We start from the raw sequence: 24,595 nt of genomic DNA, 5'->3' as shown, positions 1-24,595 counted from the left end.
GGAGAAGAAAAAAAAACCAAAAACAACCAAAAAAAGCCCCAAGAAAGCTGAAGACAAACACCTATCCATTTTCACAATGTGTATTTCCTAACTCCTAGTAATATAGCCTTCTCCAGCCCATGTCCAGTCAAAGGAAGTTTCAGAGTTCATACCTGTAATTTGGGAAGAGAGGGAGGAGGGTGACTTTTTTTCTTAAACACATTTTTTCCCCTCTCTCAGACATATGCTGCATAATTGCAGCTACAGTGTAGATTTTATTGCTAGCATTTAGAAGAGTAAGTGCTCACTGACATGCAAGATGGGAAAGGTTCCTCCCCTGGGGAACAGAACACAGAGACTGGTAGGTATTTAAGAACATAAAAAATATTGGCAGATCAGGGTTGCAGTTCTTACTGAACAGGAGTCAGCACAGGAACAGAGCTAGCCTGCTGATTTCCAGCAGGGTGTAGCATTGGTGAAGAATAAGTCTTTAAGCTTAGGATTTTTATACACTTTTTAATAGTAAAAAGGTTGAAAAGTAATCACAGCTTGCTCCTCCAGAGGCATGAATCAGGTGCTCCTGTTTTGTCTGACTGCTGAACCAAACCTGGTGGTCCATGTCCCATCCCGCCTCCCTCCCAAATCCTTTTGTAGAGATTGAATAGCAGCATATAATTTGCAGTAGCCACCTGATTTCAAGAACCTAGCTACAATTAACAGAAATTAGCACAAAATATACTGACTGATTGGATTATTTTAACATTATAAAGACAAACAGGAGCAAATGAGTTGGCCAAAGCTATGTGACAGACTAATAACAAAGCCAGGTCTAGACAGCACAGGTTTGCTTTCAGTTCTATACTCAAGACCACTGTACCATGTTGTTTCTTCATTTTGGTTAACATGACTGTGGTGATATTAAGAGCATATGCAGAAAGAAATAAGAAATAATTAGGATTTCTGTTCTTTAAAGAGCAACAGTAGTGTCCACATGTGGAAACATTTCAAAAACAGCACAAAAGAATAAATACATGACAAAACTGTTGAAATAACTCACGTAAGAACTGCAGAAATATAAGCTATAACCCTTCTATCTTGCACTGATGATAAAGAAATTTCCTTTATTTTGTACAAAAAATAGACAATATTTCTATATTTAAAAATAATTTGTCAGCACTATTTAGACTTTTAAAGTTATAACCGTTATTTTTGAAGTGGTTAGCTACAAAGCATTTTAAAATTTAAGAAATGCAGCAAAATGTCATAAACAAGTTTATACAAACATAATGAGTATATTTTTCAAGTAAATCCCAACAGCTAAAGATAACTAAAATGATGCTACGACTCATTTCAGTTGAAATCTGATGAAATCATTAGGACATCATTCCACTACCAAATAAGCTTAATGAAAACTGTTTCTAGAAGTTTACTGAAATTACACATTCCCACATGTAGAGATCAAATCTGAGACAGTTGAATCAGAGAAGAAAAATAAAAATCTAACTATGAGGGTATCTATCATACAGTCATATCAATTCTTTTCAAAGCAGTCTTGTCCTCCAAACTGTCAACACAAAGAAGAAAAATATCAACTTATTTCTGCAGCTCAGGATAGCCTTGGGAACACCTCATTATAGCAATGAGCTGTGTTGCTAGTGGGTCACACTGTGTTCTAACACGGTCCTTTAGTATTCATCTTCATTTGTGCTGCAAAGAAAAAGCAATGGGTTTGTCTTTGAAGACACCTCCAAGAAATTTCCCTTCCTAGTAGTATCTTTTGAAAATCTGTCAGGTTCAGATACACGGTTTTCTTCTTGTTCCTGTAAAACACAGCTTGCAGTAGCCAATCCTTCAGGCTGTTCGGAAAGTCTAATTGCAGTGTGCATTTGCTTTTCTAATTCTTCTACCAATTTTCCAGGAACAGATGTAGATTGCGAAGAAACCTTTGATTTTTCATCACTAACCTCAGCCGTCGAAGTGTTTGTGCCCTGCCTTAATCCATTACAGACAATAAGTGGAGCTGTCCTCTCCTCTCGAAGCGTGCCTTGTAAAGAATTTATTTTCCCATCTTCACTGGTTGAGGACTCTCGCTCATCTGAATCAGAGCCTTCTGTCTCAGATGATGAAGTACTGCTTGATTCTTCAGAGTCACTTGTCTCCGACTCAGAGGAAGGCAGCTGTTGCTTGGAAACTGTGCCAGCAGCTTTTAACATGCTCTCTTCCTCTTGTACCAGCACTGCTGCTGCTTCCAGCTCTTCTAGTTCAAATCCTATGTGGGACTTAGTGAGTGTGGTTTTCTGCAAGGATTCAGAGAGTGCAGCCAACTTTTTTGACCTTTAACAAAGAATAAGATATGTTATTTAACTTTACAAACAGAACTTTCCCATTTGATAACAAAAACACAAATCTTAAACATTTCTACTATTTGCTTAGTTTGCAAACAACTTTCTTCTTCAATTATGATTGTAAAAGTAGATGCTATAGGGGAAAAAAATCAAAAGTATTCACAATTACTATTATTTTGGGTAACTTTTCCCACAAGGCTAGACAATATCCCACTGAAAGTCTTCAGTGACATTTTCAGAAAAAATACTGCTTCTTTGATGTTTCAGCAGTGCACAGTAAAGGAAAACACGGATTTCACAACAACCCTTTTCAGGATTGCTGTCTTTAGCAGTGAACTCTGCAGTTATGTGGCTTGCTGGATTAAGTTCATATGCAGCAAAATCATTTTCTTTTACTACCCTTCCAGGTATGTCTGTTAAATGCAGATGAACCAATAGAGCATAGCTGATCAGGTTCATCTCAGTGATATATTATCCTCCTGTCGCAGCTAGCTCGGTGCACCCATGATAGGAGGAGATGTTCAATACACTGTCTGTAGATGTGCTTTACCTTCCATTTGTAACTCACCTGAAATATAATTCAACAAAAATATCAGGACCATTTAGATAAACACCTCTAATAAAGCAGGCACGCTACATCAGCTTCAATTCTTTGGTACAGCCGTATCCATGTCCTCAAGTGTTTTGAAGTCAGCACATACTTTACCAGAAAAGTGCATCATGGATTTATAAACAGAGAGAACAAAAAGTAAGAGAGTGCCTTGAAAAGGAGGGGTGGAGGGCAGAGGAGAAAAACAGGTACAAAACAACAAACATACATCCTGTTTCTTGTTGTAGAGTTTTGCCTCAGACTATCAATCAACTTTTCACCACTTCCTGCCACAGCAGGTCTACTATAAATCCTGCAGTAACTGACTGGGTTTCATTTCCTCTGCCAAACCTGCTAACCTGCAAGGCATGACACACTGACACTGGAGCAAGTAGCTGATAATGTAATACATGACTCCTGCGAGGCAGAAGTTAAAGTGCTTGTTCTCTCAGTTGAATGATTTTAAAGATCTTTATATTCTATTTCCCAGGGGGCATAATTACTCAGTATAACATAGACGCTTCAATTTTTTTTGCTCCTAAAGGAATTGTATTTAAAAGTGGGGGAAGGGAAATTCAATGCAGCTTCTTACACATTTTACAGAGACAGCGCAACATTTAAAAGCTGAACTTGGAATATAAAACATATTGAACTTCCTTAGTTCAACCCATAGACTAGAAAACTAAGAAATAAGTGTTTCCCAGAAGTAACTGAAGCACAGAGAACATATCCATATCCTTATATTTCTAGGATTTTAAAATCTAAAGCTAAGAATTAAACCACAGAATTATCCTAGCGGCCTCCAATATAAACACAAGTACCAAGTTTTAAAAAGCTGCTTACTTAACACTATTCTAATTTGTTCGTTTTGGTGATATATTTCCATTTTATTTTTGTCAAGAACTTGAATTTTCCTTGAAAAGTTATGGAGGATTTGAGAAATTACCAACCTAATCGGGAACAAAGAAAGCGTTCTCCCTGCTCCACAGGTAAAAAGAAAGAAAAAAAGAGCCAAGCAATACACAGAAAGGTTCATGAAGCCTTGCAGGTAGGTGGTAACAGAATAGCTGGCTTGCAGGGGAATCTGTTTCCTGAACACACTGGTGAGAAGCTGGTTTTATACCCCAAGTCACAAGAGTTTATGTCCCATTCAGAAAGCATTTTGCTTTGCTTTTGAAACAGCCTCTTTCCTTCCTTCTAACTATACGCATGTATGTGTGTGCATGTGCCCCCTTCCCCTGTTAAGAGTTGTTAATAATATGAAGGTACAATCCTTTTTCCTGTCCTATTGCCTGACTGTCCACAAGAATATGATGAGCTCCAAAAAGCTAAATATGCACTGTGACAGAGAACACAGTTTTGTACTCATTTTATATGTAGTTCCTTTTAATTTCATTGACAGCCATGAGCAACTAACTGTAGGCACAACGATTTCCTCTGGTGATACATCTTCAGCTCCAGCTACCTCAGTCTCACCTACCTGTTTTACTGTTGCCATTATAGACAGAAAATCAATTCTGAAAGTCCTGTTTGTCCTCACAGTTCTTCTATCATGCCTGTCACTTTGTTTCCCAATCCTATATGTATTTTTTACCTTTTCCCTGTCTCTGCTCTTCTAACTTTTCATGCATATTTTTCTGCTAGATACTCTTAGTACTTGAAATCACTCCCTTAAAATCCTCTCTTCCTCTTTTACTATTCTTTTATAATGCAGTTAACACCTTAGATACAAAAACATGTCACATAACTGAATCGGGTATTAAAGAGATGTATGGCACCATGTACTTTGTGGCATTAATAAATACTTCACTGTGCTCCAGATTACTTAATGCCAAGTGTTAAGGGAGAAAATACACATTTGACTCAACACACATTATGTTACTAAATTAGATGTGGTACTACTGCCAGATAAACGAATGGCCTCACTAAAGCAGCAAGTGTTTGATCACTCTATACACAAGTGCATGTTTATCAATCAGTTCAAAGAGAATGAATGAAAAGGCTGGTGCCTGACAGCTACAGACAAACACCTGTCCTACTGGACAACTGTAAAACTGCAAAAGGCATTCTTAGTCTGAAAACCTTGGGTTAATTCCTCCTGAGTAATCAAATTCACTATGGGATAATGATAATAACTGATTTCATAAAACAACCGTGGCTTCAAGTTTCCCGTTTAGTCCTTTTTCCCCAAAAGTTTTGATAGAACTACTGAGAGAGGACATGCTTTTTATCTTTACAAAGGATTACAGAAAAGAAGCCATTGATTAAACAGCCTGCTCTTCCCTTCTAACAATAACAGCACAAATGGATACTCTGCTTGGATGAGTAAATGCCTGCAAAAGGCCAACAATTCCATCTATCCTCTTAACCTCTACAACTGCCTTCCTTCAGCTCTCTCACATAGTGGTCCCATAGAGCGGTGTGATTGCCAACACCATGCACAAGGACACAATCCATGAGCTACGAACCAGCACGTTTCAGGAAAGCAGAAGGGGTGGGGACTTCATGCAAGACCTGCACAACCTTCTTTCTCTCTGCACCATCGATGCCCCAAAGATCGCATTAGGCCAACCACAAAAGGAATCTTCTAATAAATCATTAAAAACCCTAGAAGATTATTTTACTGCTTTTTTAGCTCTTAGCCACATCAGGTATTTGATTTAAACTGGGTTTAAACAGCATGAAAAAGTCTCTTTTCAGTTACTCAGATTTCTTAGTAGGCTAAATGTTTCCTCCCAACTTTCACTCTAGTCATCGAGTCTCTTCCAGAAAAAAAACCAGTCTACAGAGCTCAACATTTCAATATGAGAAACAAATTCAAACTGTCACGCTCTTGACAACTTTATACATAAAAGCATACAACTCCACTCCTCAACCTTCCAATCTTCTATTAAAAGAAAAAAAAAAAGAGCACCTGAAGAACGGCTTTTTTTTTCTCCCCCTGTGCAATGGACTAACAGAATTACAATTCACTACCAGTCCATCTTGTTTAAGGCAATTATCTAATTTCAAGGAGAACTGAGTTTCAGGAGTGCATTTCACATCAGCCTTAAGAAAAGGCGGCAGCACTCCCTGGACAAAAAACAAGGCAAACAGCATAAAAATCAGAGCATGGAAATGCTTTGAATGGGAGACTGTGGGTCTCTGAGCTAATGATTTCCCTAGCTGAAAGATAAGCAACAATTCAGGAAACAAAAATGAGACACCAGAAATGAGATATCATGTATTAGAGACGTGTAGTAAACAGGTCCTGCTGTTTCCAAAAATCTTTTGAGTAGTGTTTTAGAGATTAGACAGCAAATACTTTAATTTTTCAAGTATGATTAATGGAATTGCATGATTACTTTAAGACATGCTCATTCAGTATGCACATTTGCAGTAATGATATCTTATTATTATGATAATAGTGTTCTTACATAAACATGCATAATAGGCTTTAAAGGTGCTACACATGATAATTATTAGTTATCAAGATGTCAGTTGCTTAAGGAAAATGTTTAATTACAGGTTAAACTGATCAGATGCATGTTTTGTTTCATGTATAGCTTTGAGGAACAGATAACAACAGAGGCATCTCAGGTCTTGTCCATGTAGTCTGGAATTAAAATTTCAAGACAGAACTACTGTAATCCTTGTCAAGGCAGCAGGAGAGTTTCTCCATGTGCTAGAAGAAGGAAAAAAATCTTGTTCCACAGGTCTCAGATTATAAAAGAGTAAAACTGGGGTGAAAAGAACAAAGAATCAAAGGAGATTTAGCAAATAAAGGGAGATGGCTAAAACAAGGGGGAAAAAAAAAAAGAGGATTATGGCAAGAGGAAAGGGAAATCATTACAGGTTTACAGCAAAGCCCACCTGTGTCAGCATGAAGAGAAGTGATGGTGATGGGGACTGACTGCAGTGCCAAGACACAAGCAGCAGCCAGGCTGGGAGAGAAGCAGGACACAACTTCTCCAGTTAAAGACTAATGCTCCTACAAGCTCCAGCTCTACCTTCTGTTCCAAGGAGTAAAGAGGGCACTAGGATCGGATGAATCAAGATAGCTGTTATCTCCAGAACACGGAACTACTAGAAAAAGGTCTCACAGAAGACATACATTAGGGATTTGATTGTTTCCAAGGAAGATTTAACATAATAAGTAATAATAAGTAATTATGCTTCTGTATACTATGTCCATCAATCAGAAACGGCACTACAAAAGGAAAAGATTTAAAGAAAATATGTTTATGGGCCAGGCCTTTCCATCTGCCTGGTACTTGCCTTACATCCAATTCTCTTGCTTTAGCAGTTTAGTTATGTTAAAACAAAACAACAAAAAAAAAAAACCCCAAACAACTCAACTTGAAAATATGAAAATCAGCATTCTGCTCCTCATTCTGTATGATGGGTGGCACTGCATACTCTGCCATGGCATGGGAGTTACAGATCTAAAACACTGTGCAGAGTATTTGCAAACATGGGAGTAAATAGTCAAATTGGCAGCACAGCCTTTCAAAGCAGGAGTCAGTAACATTTCACTAGGGAATGAAAAGGGACTTTTCTTGTACAGGCACAAGCTCTAGCTTGCTTTTGTTTTTGTAAACAATAGAAGGATTATTTCTACTGCCTCAGAAGTTTGGCTTTGCATTTCACAGATGTATACAAACATCCACTTTTCTGAAGTACACAGTGTAAACTAGGTGTAAGACATGGCAAAACACAACTATAAGGCAACAGAATTTTCTTATTATCTACCCCTGCTCAATCACAATCAAGTCAGTGTACAGTGCACAAGTGCTGTCACGGCAGATTGAGCTATTCTTGCCCAAGCACAACACAAAAGTAACAAAGCCTGGGAACCTGTATATCAAAAACATTGACAGCAGCTTTGGTTACCAGCCTGGTGTTTCAATGTGACCTAACTGGTCTTGGAACCAAGCTGGAACCTAACTAATCTTGGAACCAACTAAAACCTTGTTATATGATGTTGTTCGAATGTGGTTAGGGCCTATTCACTGTGTTACAATGGCAATCAGTCCTCCACGCTAGCAATGCTCTAACTTGGCTCTACAGGGCTGACAAGCCCTGTTTTAAATGTAAAACACTTTAATTATCTTTAAGCCTTACAGGCAAGATAAACAAGTCTCAAAGAAACAGTAGATACTTCAAGTGCAGACGTGCCTTTGCAGTGTCGTAGGTTCCACGAAATATGAAAATGGGCCTGTCTCATTGCCAAGCTGTCATCCCCTGGTAGGCCTACAATTCCTTTAGATGCATTCAAATACAAACTAGCAGCATGCTGTGCCAGTCAGCAGGGCTGACGAATATAAAAAGGGCAGTTGTTTAACTTATCTCCACTCAACAGGAGCTCTGGACGCATAGGATCCATCTAATAGTAAAGCTGTTGCATTAAGCAAAAGACTTTGTCTGCTGGATCACAAGGTATTCCCAACTGCCTTAGTTTTATACATTTACTGTATGAGAAGCTACCAAGTTTAAGGAGAAAGCATCAGTCTATATTTAAACTACGTTTCTCAACAAGGCCTGGCAAAACTCAGACTTATGAGAGAAAGTTTCAGACACCCTCTTTCTTAGATAAAACAGATAAGATAACAAGCAATACAACCAGCCAAGAGTATCACCACTTCAAATGTGTTCCAAATTACATACCTGGCAGCATTGCTTACAATCTCCTACAATTATTCTTTTAGCCAGAGGCAGTGTAAGTATTAAGACAATTATAGAGTTAATATTATCTCAGCCATCACCAGATATTATCCCAAAGTAGAGCCTCAGCAGTTCAGATACAGACGATGTGTAAATTTAGTATCTGCAAGACACTGAAATGTCACTTAAACTATAAGGGCTAATGAAATTTTCTGCCTTGCCACAAGACTTGTTGAGCACAGGCTACAATAGGACGTAACTGACATTTCTGCATGGACTGTCACTGGTTAACAAAAGGGCACCTGCAAAAGGGCCAGACTCTCCAGACCCTTCAGATCAACTTATTTTTCCCCTGCCCAGAGAGGTTCCTGCTGGATTCCATCCATCACTGTCTTCCAGCCCAAGCCTTATCTGTCCAGACACATGGGGTATGAAGAGACATTGTTCAACGTTCAGTCCCTTGATAATGCCAATATTAACCTCCCACAGGAACTCTGTCATGATCTTGATGAAAATTAATATCCCTATGGCAGTAAGTCTACTGCTTAAGCTCCCTTGAAGCAGAAGACTCCACAAGTTACAGCCAAACATGATATCAAGATAAGAAAGTAAGCTCATACAAGAATGACACAGCTGACAAAGCATCCAACTATTCTTATATATACTTGAGAAGAAAATAAATTGTTCTTCAATCTAAAATTCAGATGTCAGCTTCTATCTAGTCCTGCACAGCCGCTTGAGCAACTAAACTGGTGATCTTTGGGGAAAGTCTCTTGAAGCTGGTAATTGAGCTCACCCTGTTAGACAACGCCGTAAAGTCACTGGAACAGCATATTCTGACACCCAGGGGTGGAGGATAAAGTGGGAGACACACACATACTCTTGAATTACCCTAACATAACTTAAACTTCAGGGCTTTAGACCAACAGTAACATGCTTCCTTCAGAAAGGCAACTAACAAAGCCAAACATCCCTCCACACTTGACATACAATTTCAAACAGCTAGAAAGAAAAAAATAATATAATGATTTAATTCTTATAACACAGGCTTGAAAGACAATTTGATTTTAATAAAATAGGCAAGACATAAAAGAGCCTAGGTTTGACCAACCCCAACTGGTAAAACATAGAAACAATAATGATGATGACATTGAATGCAAAAGCAGATTTCATTAATGTAGAAACATCTAAAGTCAACATGCACAAAAAAGCATAAATGGTCAAACAATGAGAGTAAGTAACAAAAAAATGCTCCAGTTCAGGAAAAGAATCCTTACAAATGGATATTTACCTGCAATAATAAGAAAATCATTACACTAAACACACCATCCATTTGCCAAAACTACTCTTTAAAAAGTCATGGGTTACAAAAGAACATGAGCCTCAAAATCTGCTTGGAGATAAGAGACTAAGACTCAGTTACACCTTTATATATGTGACGCCATATTTCACCGTTCTTTATTTCACTGTCAAGGTGAATGATAATGACTGTTTCAAGTTATACACTAGTCAATGACCTCCAATCACAGTGAAATAGTTTTGAAAAAGCAGGCTCAGAATCAGTGAACAAAAATACTCCAAATCAAGTTCTGAAATAAATTCATAGCAGAAAGCCCATAGCCTTGGTAACTTTTAATAGACAGCGACAACCACTTTGCCTATCTATACACACACTGCTGTAGTACAGACTATAACAATGAACCTAACTTTACACTGTTTTTACTGCAAAGTACCTTATAAACTTCTTTACCCCAATTCCCCACAAGCTTGGGGAAACTATGCATAGATTTTATTTCATCCAGCTCTGGGAACACAACCATTCTCTACAGTGAAACACGGCTAAAAGTTAAAGCATAACGATTCTACCCTGAAGTTTGAGGCATGAAGTGGAAAAGAAAATACACACAGCACTTGAACCAAAGGGCAACCCTTCCATGGAAACAAAAGGCACTCATTCAGAAAAGCATAGAAAATACTACAGGTTCCTAACGAACAGGAAAGCCTAAAACCTATTTTACATCCCCCCCTTCAAAAATGGCACCTCTATCCACAAAACTCCTTATTGTATCAGTTAAACAGAAAGATGAATATGCAACATTTACTAAATCACTCTTTCCAGCCTTTATTAGCTGGTTAGCTCATCATAACCCTACCTGGCTTATGAGATCTGAAAGAATCACAGAATAGGTCATAAAATTAACAGCCAGTGAGATAAACACGAACAGTACCATTCAACAGTTTCATGTGCTTAGTTTCTTACACTTTTTTATAGTAAGAGGTAGAACCAATAAATAACTCCATTAAAATCTCATTAGCTCTGATCAATGAGTATGGAAGATAATACAAGAACAAAGCTGAATTTAATGTGCTAGTGAAGGAGAAACAGGATTATTTTCTTCAGGACTCAGGTAAAAACTGACCTAAAATTTAACTAATCTTCTACATTATCTGCAGCAAAAGAAAGACAGATGAGTGTAAACACAACAGACATAACGCAACATTTGTTCACATGATTTAGTACTACATTAACCACTGTCTTCATAGGAAAGAAACAAACCATCTCCACAACACAGCACTAAAGACTGCTTAATTTCTACACTTCCTTATGAAAAGCCAGCTGCTAAAATAAAATGTGTTCAGTCTATTCAAGATATTTATGCAACTGCAGGTAAGAATTCATTCTTTCCATTTCTGAAGAGGATGGATTCTGATTTTTAGCCTAAATCACCTAGGTTTACACAGTTATACTGTCCCTGTCTATACTTACTGTTAATTATTTCCTTTCTAACAACTCTTGGAAATACCAGGCAACTTCAATCAAATTTAAGAGCAACTAGAGGTTAAAAAGATCTTTAAATTCTACATATTTCATGAAAATAAGCAGAGGTAGATCCAAAATAATGACCCTCATGAGAAAAGGCCGGCAGAACCAGCGACCGTGTATGGGCTTGGTAGGAGACCATGGCATGCACATACCAACCAGCTGATCAGCGCTAAGACCAGCTACCATATATGCTGCCTCTTGCCTGGTGGAGGTGTCAAAGGATGTGGTGAAGAGATTAGGGCACAAGGCTTGGGTTTGTAGGAAGTTTATAGAATCTTTTTTTTTCTCCCTCCCTTGTAGACATCAGACAAAGCAGAGACCAGAAAAGCGTTCACTGCACACCAAATTTTTATCTTAAATATAGGAAAACCACACCATAAAAATGGGAGCACAGGGTTAAACAAGAAATCTGGAAAATACATCTCCCTGTAAGCAAGATGCCACCATTTTAAACTGACAGGATTAGAAGAGCAGAAATCCAGCATAAAGAGACTACTTTTGACAAGAAAAACCCACTACTTATCTTCAGGTGACAGAAAGCAGTCCTGAACCATAAAACAATGGCTGATGTGGAAGAATCCAATGGGTTTATGGGGAACATAAAATGCTTTCATCTTGAAATTCCGGCTTTCAAAAGACATTACATGAATTCTGAAGCCAAGAGTGATATACTTACACTGCAATCCAACTTGCAGTCTTGTAAACATGAACTGCTATCTACATAGCTTAAAACATTACAGTTTGTTAACCATAAATCAAATATAAAACACAGCACCATTGTTTCAATTTAAGCAACTTCTTTTATGTTAATAAGTCTGAATATTTCAAGTGACTTTCCCTCCATATTTATTCTGAAATTCTACAGTGCTTCTTTCATAATGAATCTAAATACTGCATGAGCTGAACTTCACATTTATAAATATTTAAAAAAAAAGATGAAGCTTTCCAATATAACATCTTACTTTCATTACTTGGTCTTTTTGATAAGTTGAAACCAAACATATGATGGATTATAAAAGAAATCAAGTACAGCTTACTTATGTAGACGATACTATGAAAATATTCAGCAGAGAAAACAGACTTAGAATTAATATTAGACTATAAAAAGAAACTGAACAGTATGTATATGTTTTAAGAACACTTTAACTGAGCTTAGAAGCAGCTCACTGTTGCCAAAATAGCTTCAGTAAGTTGCAGCCAGTCCAAACATCTAACAACGGCACAGCTTCCAAAGTTATATACGATAAATACAAATAATGAAAGATGAATAGATAACTCACCACAAAACAGACGCAGAGAAAGGAACAGATTTTATAATGTGATAGTAAGCATTGGCTGCATTACAGAAATGGAACACTGACAATTGTTCTACATTAGCTTCACCTCCCTCAAACTTCTTAACTGCCATTACCTAGAACTTAGTCTTCACCATCACTGCTGGTGATCTAGGAGATAGCACTCCTAACACGGTAAATTATACAATTTGTATTACAATATGGGAATGAAAGGCACTCAAAGCAGTGCAGAAGATGTGAATTTTAGTGTCAGGATAATGCTAGTAAAGTCACGTATTACAAAAATAACAACAACAACAATGACAACGGACAGGCTTAAAGGTACATTGCTCCAACATGATCCTACCCCTTTTCAGTGGAATTTATCCACCAAACAACAAAAGTCCTAGTGAGGTTGATCAGAGTTTTAACTCTGACACTGCTCCATTGCTTCTGACTTACACCCGTAACACTTCAAGGGAAAACACCACCTGTAGCCTTCCCACTGACAGTCCATTCTCAACTCACACAATCTAAACATAAAAAGACACCAAATCTGAGCATCTTGCAAATTCTTGGCAGGAAAGCAGATTTTTGCAAGGGCCTAAACTGAACAGCCTGCTCCCATCTTCTCCCCCACATAGCCTGTTGTGTTTGTAGGGCACCTAGTATCAGATGCTCTAGAGCATGATCATGCCTCTTATGAATAATAATAATTAATAATAATAATACCACCACACCCCACTGAATTGGCTACAGATCCGGGCTTCCTGACCACAACAGGAAAACTTGCAGGACATGCATCCAGCGTCATGTAGCTGGCCCACACTGCCCAGTTCTTGCAGGAAGGAGTTCCCAGGGAATAGTGGGGAGTGGGCGTTAGGCCACAGACTAAATTATCATATCATTCAACATCTTTTCTTCCTCTGTTCTGTCTTCAGGTTTATGGAACAATCACTGCAAAGGGTGGGGGCAGGTGGAAGAGACCAAGCTAGCTACTGACAAGGTTGGAAACAAAACAGGAAGACATTATCAGCCTGCAGATCGGCTTCCCACTTTGATCACAGCTGCACACTCCACCTGCTTAGAAAGGCAACAACTACACAAGTTCATCCTTCCCCTAGTCGAAACAGAAGAGTCAGCTGAGATGTGCTGACTGAAAAGACATGACACAGATCACTGACCCTTCTGTAGGCAGATAGGAACTGCCTCCCAACAACTTTGGAAAATCAAAGCAGTAGCCTGAGGGGGGAAAAAAACGGCTTTCTTCTTTGCCTTCTCTATCCACAGCAAGGTGCATTCAGACACAGCCTGAAGGAAGATGAGCTATAGAAAAGTGATGGAATAAATAGAAAAAAACAACAGAGGAAAAGGAGAGGAAAAACATCAAAGGAAACTGCAGCTAGCAGCTGGGAGGAGAGATTAAATCCCTTGTTAAAAATCCATGTTTTACAGGGCTTGCTAAAACATATATAAAGGGGAATTTCTGGTATTATATCCACCTATCACATTTCTCAGCCTTCAGGGCAACCAGTGTTTTGCTTGAAGCCTCTTAAGTCAGTATATTACATTACTTGGGTATTGTTATTTACAAAGTGCTCTATGTGCACCTACTGCTTTACAGACAATTGAAGTGACGGCTCAGGCCTTAAATAAGATGCAACATTTAATGAGAGGCATGGCAGCTCAGGATGACAGTAAACAAAAAGAAACAGTATTAAAAACATGCATCAAAACAGTGAAAGAGGAGACATATAATGTGCTTGCAAATTATTAGTTACTATTTTTAAATCAAAGAACTGTGATCTAAGGATTAAGAGCAGATGACTTGGGATGAAAATAAATCAACCTGGGTTCTCTACCAAATTCAGGCACCAACAGTCAACGTACTCTGATAAATTGGTAAACCCTTATCTAAGTTCTAAGGAGAATGATAGCATTTCCTCTTGTAAGACTAGAAAAGGCAGTTTTATTAGCATAATAAATTGCACAGAATCTCAAATACTTCCTGCAGAACCATAGCTAGTGTTTGAACCATGAGGTATTTTTTTGAGCTATGCCATCTTGATGGAAACAAGACAGTACAGAATTACCCAACAATCTAGGGAGAATGAGCCAACTCATAATTACTCTTCACTAGTAAAAGGTGAAAACTTACTGCTGTCTGAATTTTTCCTGTTTCCTGTTCAAGTAGATGGATTTTATTTGTAATTCTTTTTTGTTATACTACACAATGGCTAAAACCCGAAATCTCTGTCCCATCATACTTGCAGACAAGTCCAAATCAATCTTTAACTTTCTTACCAATGAACTATTAAGTTTATTCAGTCTCTCGCCATAACATAGGCCATTCAGACATGTACATTCATGGAACCTGTTTTCCCCTAATTCTCTCAATTTTTCAACATCTTTTTGAACAGACACTAGAATTAGTCTGTGTTTAGCACAGTCTCACAAATGATGCATTCTAAGGTCGTGCCACTTCCTTGTCCTAAATGACACTACTCTGCTTCTTCAGCTGAACATTGTACTCACCCTCCTGCCTCCTCAGAGATAAATAGGTGCTCAGGTTCAAACTGTTCTCAAGCATGACCCAACCTATTTTTCTGGAGCTGCTGCCCTCAACTGTCTTACATTCTCCAATCCACAACTATGATCTACAATCTTCTATTGTGCATGTGCCCTCTTATACTTGATAGCATTAAGATGCACGTTGTTCAAGTAAGCACATGTTGCCAATCTGGGTCAGTCTGTGCAATTTGTTTTCTACCTTTAAATAAGTAACATTTAATGTCACCAGAAATTTTTATCTAAAAAGACATACACTGTATTTTCTTACAGATTGTTAAAGATACTGGACAGTACTCTGACAAAAACTCTGAAAACAGTGGATGATCTTAACTTCATAAAGCAACAAAAAACCCCTATCTGTCTTTTCCCAGGTTTTGGGTTTTTTTCATTTTCCAATACTTCCTAGAACACTGACATATTAGTAACTCCTAGGGTTGGTGGCATGTAAACTGAAATATACATAAAATGAACCTCAAAGAGCCTGCAAAGAGACCACTTGAAGTGGCCACTCCCATTATTGGTAAAAACCTGAAAACCTGCTGGGACATCTGAAAGTTAATACACCTCTATAGGCCACCAGAGAAGTGAATGAAAAGCAAATCTAATGCAGCATGATTACTCAAAGCAGTAAGCAAATGTAGAGCTGCATGCTGAACTAGCTGCCAGCAGTAGTAATGCCAGCTTGTAAAACCTGCTAAGAAGGAATTACAATAATTGGAGACTGTAGTCATGAGCAACTATAGCAAGTCACCACAGGACAATAAGGGTGAAGCCCATGTAACCAGATGAAACACAGCTTTCTTATTGTGTTCGTGAAAAAGGTGTAATCACACGCAGCACCAAGATTTTTTTTTTGTTGACACCTTGTATATATACACCTTAAGCCAAAACAGCAAAGGAAAGAATAGCCTTCAAATTAAAAATCTCCAAAATCCAACAAGTTGTTTTGTTTTGCAGGGAGCTGGGGGGCAGGGAATTAAGCGGCTTCAGTGTATCCACAATGACAATGCCATTAAAGAAGGACAGTGAAAAAATATAATCCTCTAACTACAAGACAGATCAAAAGAAGGGATTTTGCAATGGTGGCAATGGGGTTGTTACACTATCTGATAAATAACATAACTGGCTACATCAGAACATATGCTAAAAGCATATGCTAATGGCAAGGCTGCTTTCAAAGCAGCAACGTGAAAGCAATTTGGCTTTTCTCTGCACCACCTACTTTGAATACTGGAGTTTTTATCAAACCTGAAATTACCACAGCCTTCACTAAGCTAAGGTTAAGATGGGCACCAATTAAGGTAAAGTAAAACCTAAACAACCTAAACTACAGCCAAAGCAGAGTACAGTTGACCATGAAACTGTAATGCACACAAAATACAATACTATGAGGTGTATTCTTCCTAAGGTCTTAACTGTATGAAGTGCTTTAAACATGCTGTACAAATCAGTTTAATCCCACAGAGCCAAGAAGCAGGATTTTCATCCAGAATATATTACTGCTTATACCTTTGTTCTTCTGAATCATGGCTGCTGAATCCAAGAGGTTAACAGCTGAAAATTAGCATATTCCTCTAACATTTGAGAACGCTTTAAAGCACCGATTAATTTTTCTTATCTGTTAATATATTCCCTCCTCCCCCATTACAGATTGAAAATTTAATAAACTAACATGTTAGTAGTACCCCATTTGGAAACCTTTTAGGATAGTTTTGTTCCTGAATCCTCCTTGTCTGAACTTAATATTTTCACAGTAGAGGTCACAGTCAACAAGAGTTACTCTATTCACCCCTCAGTTAGCAGTACCATCCTGAGTTTCAGATGTTACAACTGAGTCATTCCCAGGAACATGGCAATAGGACTTCATGAGTATCAACCCTACAAGCAGCAAAAAAGCAAAGACCAAAGGATTTTTATAAGCCTGTTTTTCCTCTATTCAAGTATTTTGAGCTTTACAAAGCCCTAAACCACTAAAGAAAACAAAAATGCCAAGAAGAAACAGCTGCAAAAATGGCACAATCAAAATAGTGTCTACATACATTGAAACACTTTTCAAAGTTTTCCAGATCTTAGCAAATAATAACCAGGTCAAATTTCCTAAGTTTGCAGATAGATTACCAGTTTCACAAATAATTTTAACATATAATTGCAATATATGTTAGAATTCTACTTACATTCATCTAAAGATCATAATATTTGACTACACCAGCTTAAAGATGTTATGTTACAAAATATTTTCCTGAATCTAGGAAAAGCTTCAGGAAGGCTGTCATACATCATCTGTACTCAAATGCTTTTTGCCCTACAAGCAAGCACAGCATAGGATATGGGGAGCTGGTATGTGTAACAAGATACAAGGAAAATAAGTAAGATGCTCTATAGAGGAGAGAACTTAATGTAAATTAATAACAGACCTATACAGCCTATGCAAATACTTACATGAACTGAAGAGAGGCTGTTGAAGATTCAGTGTGGTACAGTGTTTAAATGGGCACAACAGCAGTCAAACCATCAGCACTACTCTGATTATCAAAGGTACATTTTGAAAAAAGTGATAGTAGGCTGTCTTATACATTCAAATTCACTCTTTTTTGCAAATATAAAGAGATGCTCACTTGTAAAATAAATATTTAAAGTCAGTTAAAGACAAGAAAGAGGTCAGAATGAATAGAAATAAATATTCCCTCTGCCAAACTTGAACCCATGCAATGGACTGAAACTATGACACTGAAGGTTGATTTCCTTACTTCCTTGTGCACTTTAAGATCTGATGTGACACAGGCAGTAAAAATCTTAAATCTCACAGACCTCCCCCCCGGAAGACTTGGGCTCCTTAATGCCTTTGCAACATCAGGCCTTAACACTTCAGGCCCACATTACACTATATTGATTAAAACAGTAATTCAGAAAACCTAGGGAAAAGAAAAGGGGGGCTGAACAATCACAGTCAATCTCATCACCTCAATGACATGCTGTGAATGTAATTAATCCTACATTTATTTAGAGAACTTCACACCCTACACATAAAGCGGCAACTCCCTGCTGGCTTCAGACTAGGTAATTATGTTGTAACAAGGGCTAGGCTTCCATTATAACAGAGATGAAAAGGAAAACAGACCTATGAAGCTAGCTTATCTTTTAGGGTATGTCTCACCTGCAAACCAAGAGAAGCAAATATAACGTGCTTAGGAATATCTGAGTTAGCTTTAATTTAGTTAGTTCCAATAAAGAGAGCAGCTTCTACACAGACTGCATAAATGCTACCAGGAATCCTGTTTTTCACTCTAAAACAAATAGTCCATTGAACTGGTATGTTACACCTACAGTCACCAAAATTAGCAAGATTACATGTGTCTGAGGTTGCAGAGCACATATGCTTAACGTGAAGGTGCGACTACAGAGCACGCATACATTAAAGACACCTATATACCGGTATAACAAATCAAGTTGTAGATACAGTTCCACAGGACGCACAGCTCATGTCTCTTAACATACAGATCTCCTTTACTGTATGAGTTGAAGCAACTACAATACACAACACAAATAATGATTTTATAATTTTTTGCAATGCAACAGATCAAGAATAAAACGTGAGATGGTAAGTTTAAAAATAGAAAAATAGTGATAATGAAAAATGTAATACAAATTACATGGGATCAAACACCTTATTCTCCTGCATTCCTCACACCCATAGAACTTTGAGAAGTATAAAACTACGCAACTGTGCATAAGTAAGTGTACTAAACCCTTGGCAACTGCCAGGAACACTAACAGCCTCACCTCCAATTCAGGATCACAGAAAATAAACCTTTACTGATACTAAAGTGGTACATGTTTAAAACTAAACATCTACATGTTAGGTAAAAGTATTTTAAATCAGCATGGGCTCAATTATTCTCTTGTGTAGGGACACAGAACAGTATGCACTTAATTGCCTGCCTGGACAAGGACTCAGAGGAAGTCGCTCAGCCTTCCACCTAGCCACTCATGTTATGGCCAGCAGGCATCACACAGCCGAGCTACCAGAAGGCACATAGGTACAGCAGTGGACAACAAAAAGCAATGTGAATAGAGACTGGCACAAAGGGGAATACAAAGCACTGGAGAAAGACATGAGGCTACACAAAGGAACCTCAGCACAGCAAGAGTCAGTGGGTAAACTACCCTGACTTCTATAAAGGACACAACTATAGGGTCACAGATGCATAACTCCCCTCCGGCAGAAGGGAAAAAAATTCTCTTGCAACAAACCCACAACTAGATTCCCTTGGTTTTAGCAGCCCATATTGCAGCTATCAGACAACCAGTGGTTTCCCCAAAGCTCTTTCTCCTCTCCCTCATCTCCTTCTGCTCAGAGTAAGGCGTGAAAGATGGAGAAAAGCTCAGACTTGTAATACAAATTCAGTTATAAGTTCACCTTGGAGAGGCTGCCATATGTATCGTAGTGGTTTGTAAGAGCTCTGACCTAAAGAAAAAAAAGCATGCAAACCAGACAAATTAAATTTAATTTTATTATGGAAATGAAAGTAATAACAGAAGTGACAGCAGGGTAGATGATAAGCTCACTTAGCAGGGGAATCAAATGAAGTGATGACATGTCATTATGACCTCAGGGGTTAAAGATGCAATTTTCCATCTGGCTGCATCTGGCTTTTCAACATAAATGTTGACACCACCTGCCGAGATTTACTACAGGATGCCTCCATAGGTCTTTGTCTAGCTTTTGTTACCCAGGTTAACATTTACTTTTCCCTCTTTTCTGATCAGTTTTGCTGAGCAATGTGCTCCCTTTCTTCAAAACCCAATGAATAGTTGAAAGGATTTTACATGCCACTTTATTATGATAGATCAAATTATTAATAGTAACTTCACAAGCAGCTCAAGAGAGAGATACAAGAAACCTACAAAGCAGGTAAAACTAGCCTTAAGATTGCAAAGAGGAAGACGAAACTTTAGCTACACTTGCTAATACCTCGCACTGTCCAAGACTTCTAGGAATCTACTTTTCTCTTAATAACAGATAGCCGAATGAAATAATCGATCTGAAAAAAATCCTTAGAATTGTAAGAATCCTTAGTTTGTAACTCACCATATCCAATTGACTATTAGCCACCTGCATGTGTTTTATTCAGCAGTTTAATAGTTTCCAATTCCAGATACATTATGCTTAAAATAAATAATCTTTTGCCAGCCTAGTGACACATTCACTTACTCATCTGATGTAGCCACAGCCAAACTGTGAACTCAAACCAAATTTGTAATCAGCTATTGACACACTGTTGGCTATAAAGTTTTTGTTTCCACATTGAATATTTAAAAGCTACTACCAGCAGTGTTCCTCTCCTGGAGGCTTAACCTGGAATAGGACTGTATCCTTACTACCACTTAATACATCCATTACGTTTTTGCCTGTGCCAAAATTTTTTTCTAAACCTACAGTTCCCAGACTTTTCTCTGCCAGTACAGGTGAGCTAAAAAGCTTGCTTCCAGCTGCTTTTAAAGTGCCCAGATTCTTCACTAAAAAGAACCTACAGTCTGTTTTAACTGTTTAAACAAAGAGGCCCCAACCTCCACTAGGACTTGGTTACACACCAGGGAAAGAGGGGAAGAAAAGAAAAACCCTCCACAGATTTTGAGAGCGCCCTGGAACTACAGCTATGAAAAGACAGGAGAAAAATGGAGACAAAGAAAGTTAATGAAGCTTGCACGGAGCAAAGAATAGCTAAGAAACAAAACAGAGAAAGTATCCAGACTGATCGGACGTGCAAATAACTTCATTGGAAGACCAACACAAAAGTACCTATAAATACCTTCCCTCCCAAAACTCTTTCACCACAAAGGCAATTACCAGTGGGGTGTCATAACCTTCTTCCCCTGGAATGGAAGATGTACCACCCCCCTCTCCAGATGCCTAACTCGCGTTGGGGAGCTAGGAACCCTTGTTCTTAACAGATAAGTCGCCATCCATTTCTGTATCTGTTAAGGTATTTTCTGAATGACAAGTGAACTTCGTTTCTCCCTTCAACGTAAGGGAAAAAACAGTGTTCCTGTTTACTTCGCACATGCTTAACTTTCAAGCACATGCCTCACTGCTAAACTGAACAGGAATGACTTAAGCATATGCTTAAATGCTTTCTTAATTCAGACCCTAAAAATAGGAATGGTTTCTGCAGTTCCTCTTTCTCTCGTTCTCCTAATGACAGACAACTATTGTGCCATGTCATTATGACAATAAGATAGCTTAATTGCCCTCTTTCCAGAAGCTGTCAGTTCTGCTTAACTGGTACATAATGTATGCGTCTGGGAGTAAATGTGTTAATGTATCAGTCACTTATATCTACCATACATTTTCCTCTGCTGTATTTAAAGAAAGCCTTGGTTTTTATCACTGACTTGCTAGACATTATATTCATTGATATGGGCAGCAGTGATATTACTGTTTTATGACTCATTTATTTGTGAAAGATGCATGAAATAACTTTCTCCTCCTTCATTTACTGCACTTTTTCAACTCAACTTCAACCTGAACATGAATTTCCCCATACTTGTATTTAAAGTGTGGCTGAAAAAGGCCTCCTCAAGAATGACAGTATAAAATGAACTGGCTGTTCCTGTAACTAATCAGGATTGAGGAATCAAAATGTTTGGAAACACTTGTAGTTGCTTTAGAATATTTTGTGCATTGTTTTCCTGTAGTAACATAGTCATTGAAAGCATACAGAGAAGAGTAAGAATCAACAATATCTACAACATGTAACAAGCAGCTATGAAGTGAGGGCCTTTAATTCTCTAAGAAGTACTGATAAGGTTACACCTAAATATACAGCCTATGCAAGCTGGCTCAATTCTTTCATATTCTCCTTTCTGATCATGGTTATTACCATGTTCCCTCTACATCCCCTCACTGCTTGTTGTGTCTTGTGCACTTATTTTTTTCTCCCACAGTCTCTCGTTAAGTTGTGAACTGGAATGCAAAGACTATTTTTAACCATTGTGTTACAAGTCTAATGTTGCTATATTAACAAATATGACAATGGCATTTTTTGTGTTTGTATTAGTAAGGCCTTCCTTTTCAGATAAATATTACTTGCAACTCATACACGTATTTTTGTGGGCCTTCAGAGAAGGCTGTGAAGACATAAAAAGTGAGGGAGAAAAAACAAAAGCTGCATGAAAAATAGAATAAATCCAACAAGAACAATATAAAGCTTAGTAAGATTTAAACACGCAGCTTGCTTCATTCATTTAATCCATTTCTCACTGTTATCCTACCAATACTTTTGTTTTTAAACCATTAAAGCATGCTGATACTCCTAACCAGGCTGGTTGCAAAGTTCCCAAGACTTTGGAAACAAGTAAAGCCATACTGACTCCATTGAAAGAACACAGGTGAGACACAGAAGCGGTGAAGTGTAGGGACATTGCCTGGAAGTGGCAGTCAGTGTTTCCTCCCAAGTGAAGTGGAAGCCAAAGCATATTGCCAAGGAGAGTGAGCTGGCAAGCAACTACAGGGGCAAGAGTACACAGTGCACGAAGATTTGTGACACTTATTCTGGCATTAATAATCAATTGGTACAACTGCTACAGTCCATAAATCAACTGTTTCATACAGATGTAAATCGTTTGCATGGGCTCTGACCAGAATTTGAAGTTGTCAATTCTATTGGAAGTTATAAATTGAATCCTGAACTAAGAGTTGTTTCCAACCTTTTTCCTAATGTTATTTAAGTGCTATATAAATATTTTTGTTCCTAAGAAAGATCACAATGGAATGAAAATTCCCCAGAAGCTGTTTTTTCCCCAAAAAACTATTAATATATTAATGAAAAGTCATATTTTTATTTAAAATGCAATTCCTCCCTCCCTTCTCCAATGACGTCACTACACAAAAAAAATGCACTGAATGTCTTCACTTACATAGTAAGAATAGCTGGATAGCCAAGGCTACTAAATGAAAAAGACTGATCACATTTCCATTTGTAGGAGACAGCATTTCTTTTGATTTTACTGATATTTGTTCATAGCTGAAATATGCTAAAAACATTTCCCATATCAATAGCTGCTTAAGAACTTACTTGGTCTTTTGAATCCAGATGCAATAGTCTGTAACGAAGAGATCATTAAGGATGTAGGCAGGGTCATTCTCCCTAAAAATCTTGTGAATGTCCAGCAGACACTTCAACACTGCAGCTTTTCCTGGAAATAGATTTTTATTTTTGTAATTCACTCGAAATCAAAATAGATAATCTTTACCATCTTCTCACCTTTGAGGTTTTAACAACCTTGTTATCTACAACCATCTTGTAACTTTAAGTTGATTCACAGTCTCAGAACGGCAGTAAGATGACTATGCCCCTCAGTATCCACATCTATGTGGATGTGGAGCCTCTAAATTCAGTAGGAATCTCTCTGCAAGACTAAAGCCTCAAGGCATAGTCATGCGTGTAATTCTCTACAGCTGAAGAAGCCCCCTCCCCCAGCTTTTCCACTTCTCTCTGAGCTGTGCTGGCCCGAACTGTAGCACAGTCACACAGTGAACCATACAAAAAAACAACCAAAACCAAAAACCAAGCTGAAAAGTAACTTGCAAATAACAAAAAGTTATGCCCCATCATTTATCTGAAGAAAGAGAAAACCTATTTCCCTGTAGGCCTACACGAATACCTGTTCTGGAAAATAAGAAGGTTGGAAACACACAGCCCTCAGCAGGGTCAAGCACGCAGGAGCCACAGCAATTGTGTAAGCGATACCATCGCCTAACATCTAACCATTGTCTTAAATTAAGCAGAACTTTTCCTGCTTCTGTTAGTTACAGAATAATTTGGCAAATTGAGCCCCCAGAAAGAAAAACTCACTTCAGGCTCAAGAAGGTGCCATTTGACATATAGCTGATAAGTGCAGTAAAGATTTAAAGACTTGAATGTTTTCTCATTCCACAACCAGAAATCTTTCTGTAGTCAGTTTAATTTTCTTCATATGCAACCACTGTTTATGAAGAAGAGAACTGATTAATGTAACCTCTAATTAGCTGGAATCTCCTCCCTTAGTTTTCTGATGAAAGTTGCTAAAGGGTTAAGTGCTGGAACACAAAAAAAAAAAAAAATTATTTTCACTGTTGGGGGGGGAACATTCAAATGAAAACAGCCACTACTGCAAATGGAATCTAATAACCCTCTCCCAAGAGGCTGGCTCCTCCTAGGCTATGAAACCTGAACATGGATGAAATTACATTTTACAGATTTAAAAAAAAAGAAAAAAAAAAGAAAAAAAAAGGTCAGAACTCCCCCTGCTGTTCAAGCACAAAATCAAAATTTGTTTGTTTGTTTTTAAGTAATTCTGTGCTGAAAAAATATAGACAGAGAATGAAAGT

The 24,595-nt window shown here is 38.0% G+C and overlaps 1 protein-coding gene across 1 annotated transcript in view; it reads right to left on the bottom strand.

The window, feature by feature from the left end:
- Window positions 1-499: 499 nt before the first annotated feature.
- Window positions 500-24,595, bottom strand: part of SHQ1 (SHQ1, H/ACA ribonucleoprotein assembly factor) — a 57,363-nt gene continuing 33,267 nt past the window's right edge. The window contains exons 11-12 of the mRNA XM_072876459.1: window positions 23,301-23,421; window positions 500-2,313 (exon numbers count right to left, since the gene is read on the bottom strand). Coding sequence (XP_072732560.1) covers window positions 1,665-2,313; window positions 23,301-23,421 — 770 coding nt within the window. The 3' untranslated portion in view covers window positions 500-1,664. The remainder of the gene's footprint in view (window positions 2,314-23,300; window positions 23,422-24,595) is intronic.

Source organism: Ciconia boyciana, chromosome 11 (assembly GCF_034638445.1).
Source record: "Ciconia boyciana chromosome 11, ASM3463844v1, whole genome shotgun sequence".
NCBI classification, from domain to species: domain Eukaryota; kingdom Metazoa; phylum Chordata; class Aves; order Ciconiiformes; family Ciconiidae; genus Ciconia; species Ciconia boyciana.
This window is presented reverse-complemented; position numbering and strand designations above follow the sequence as displayed.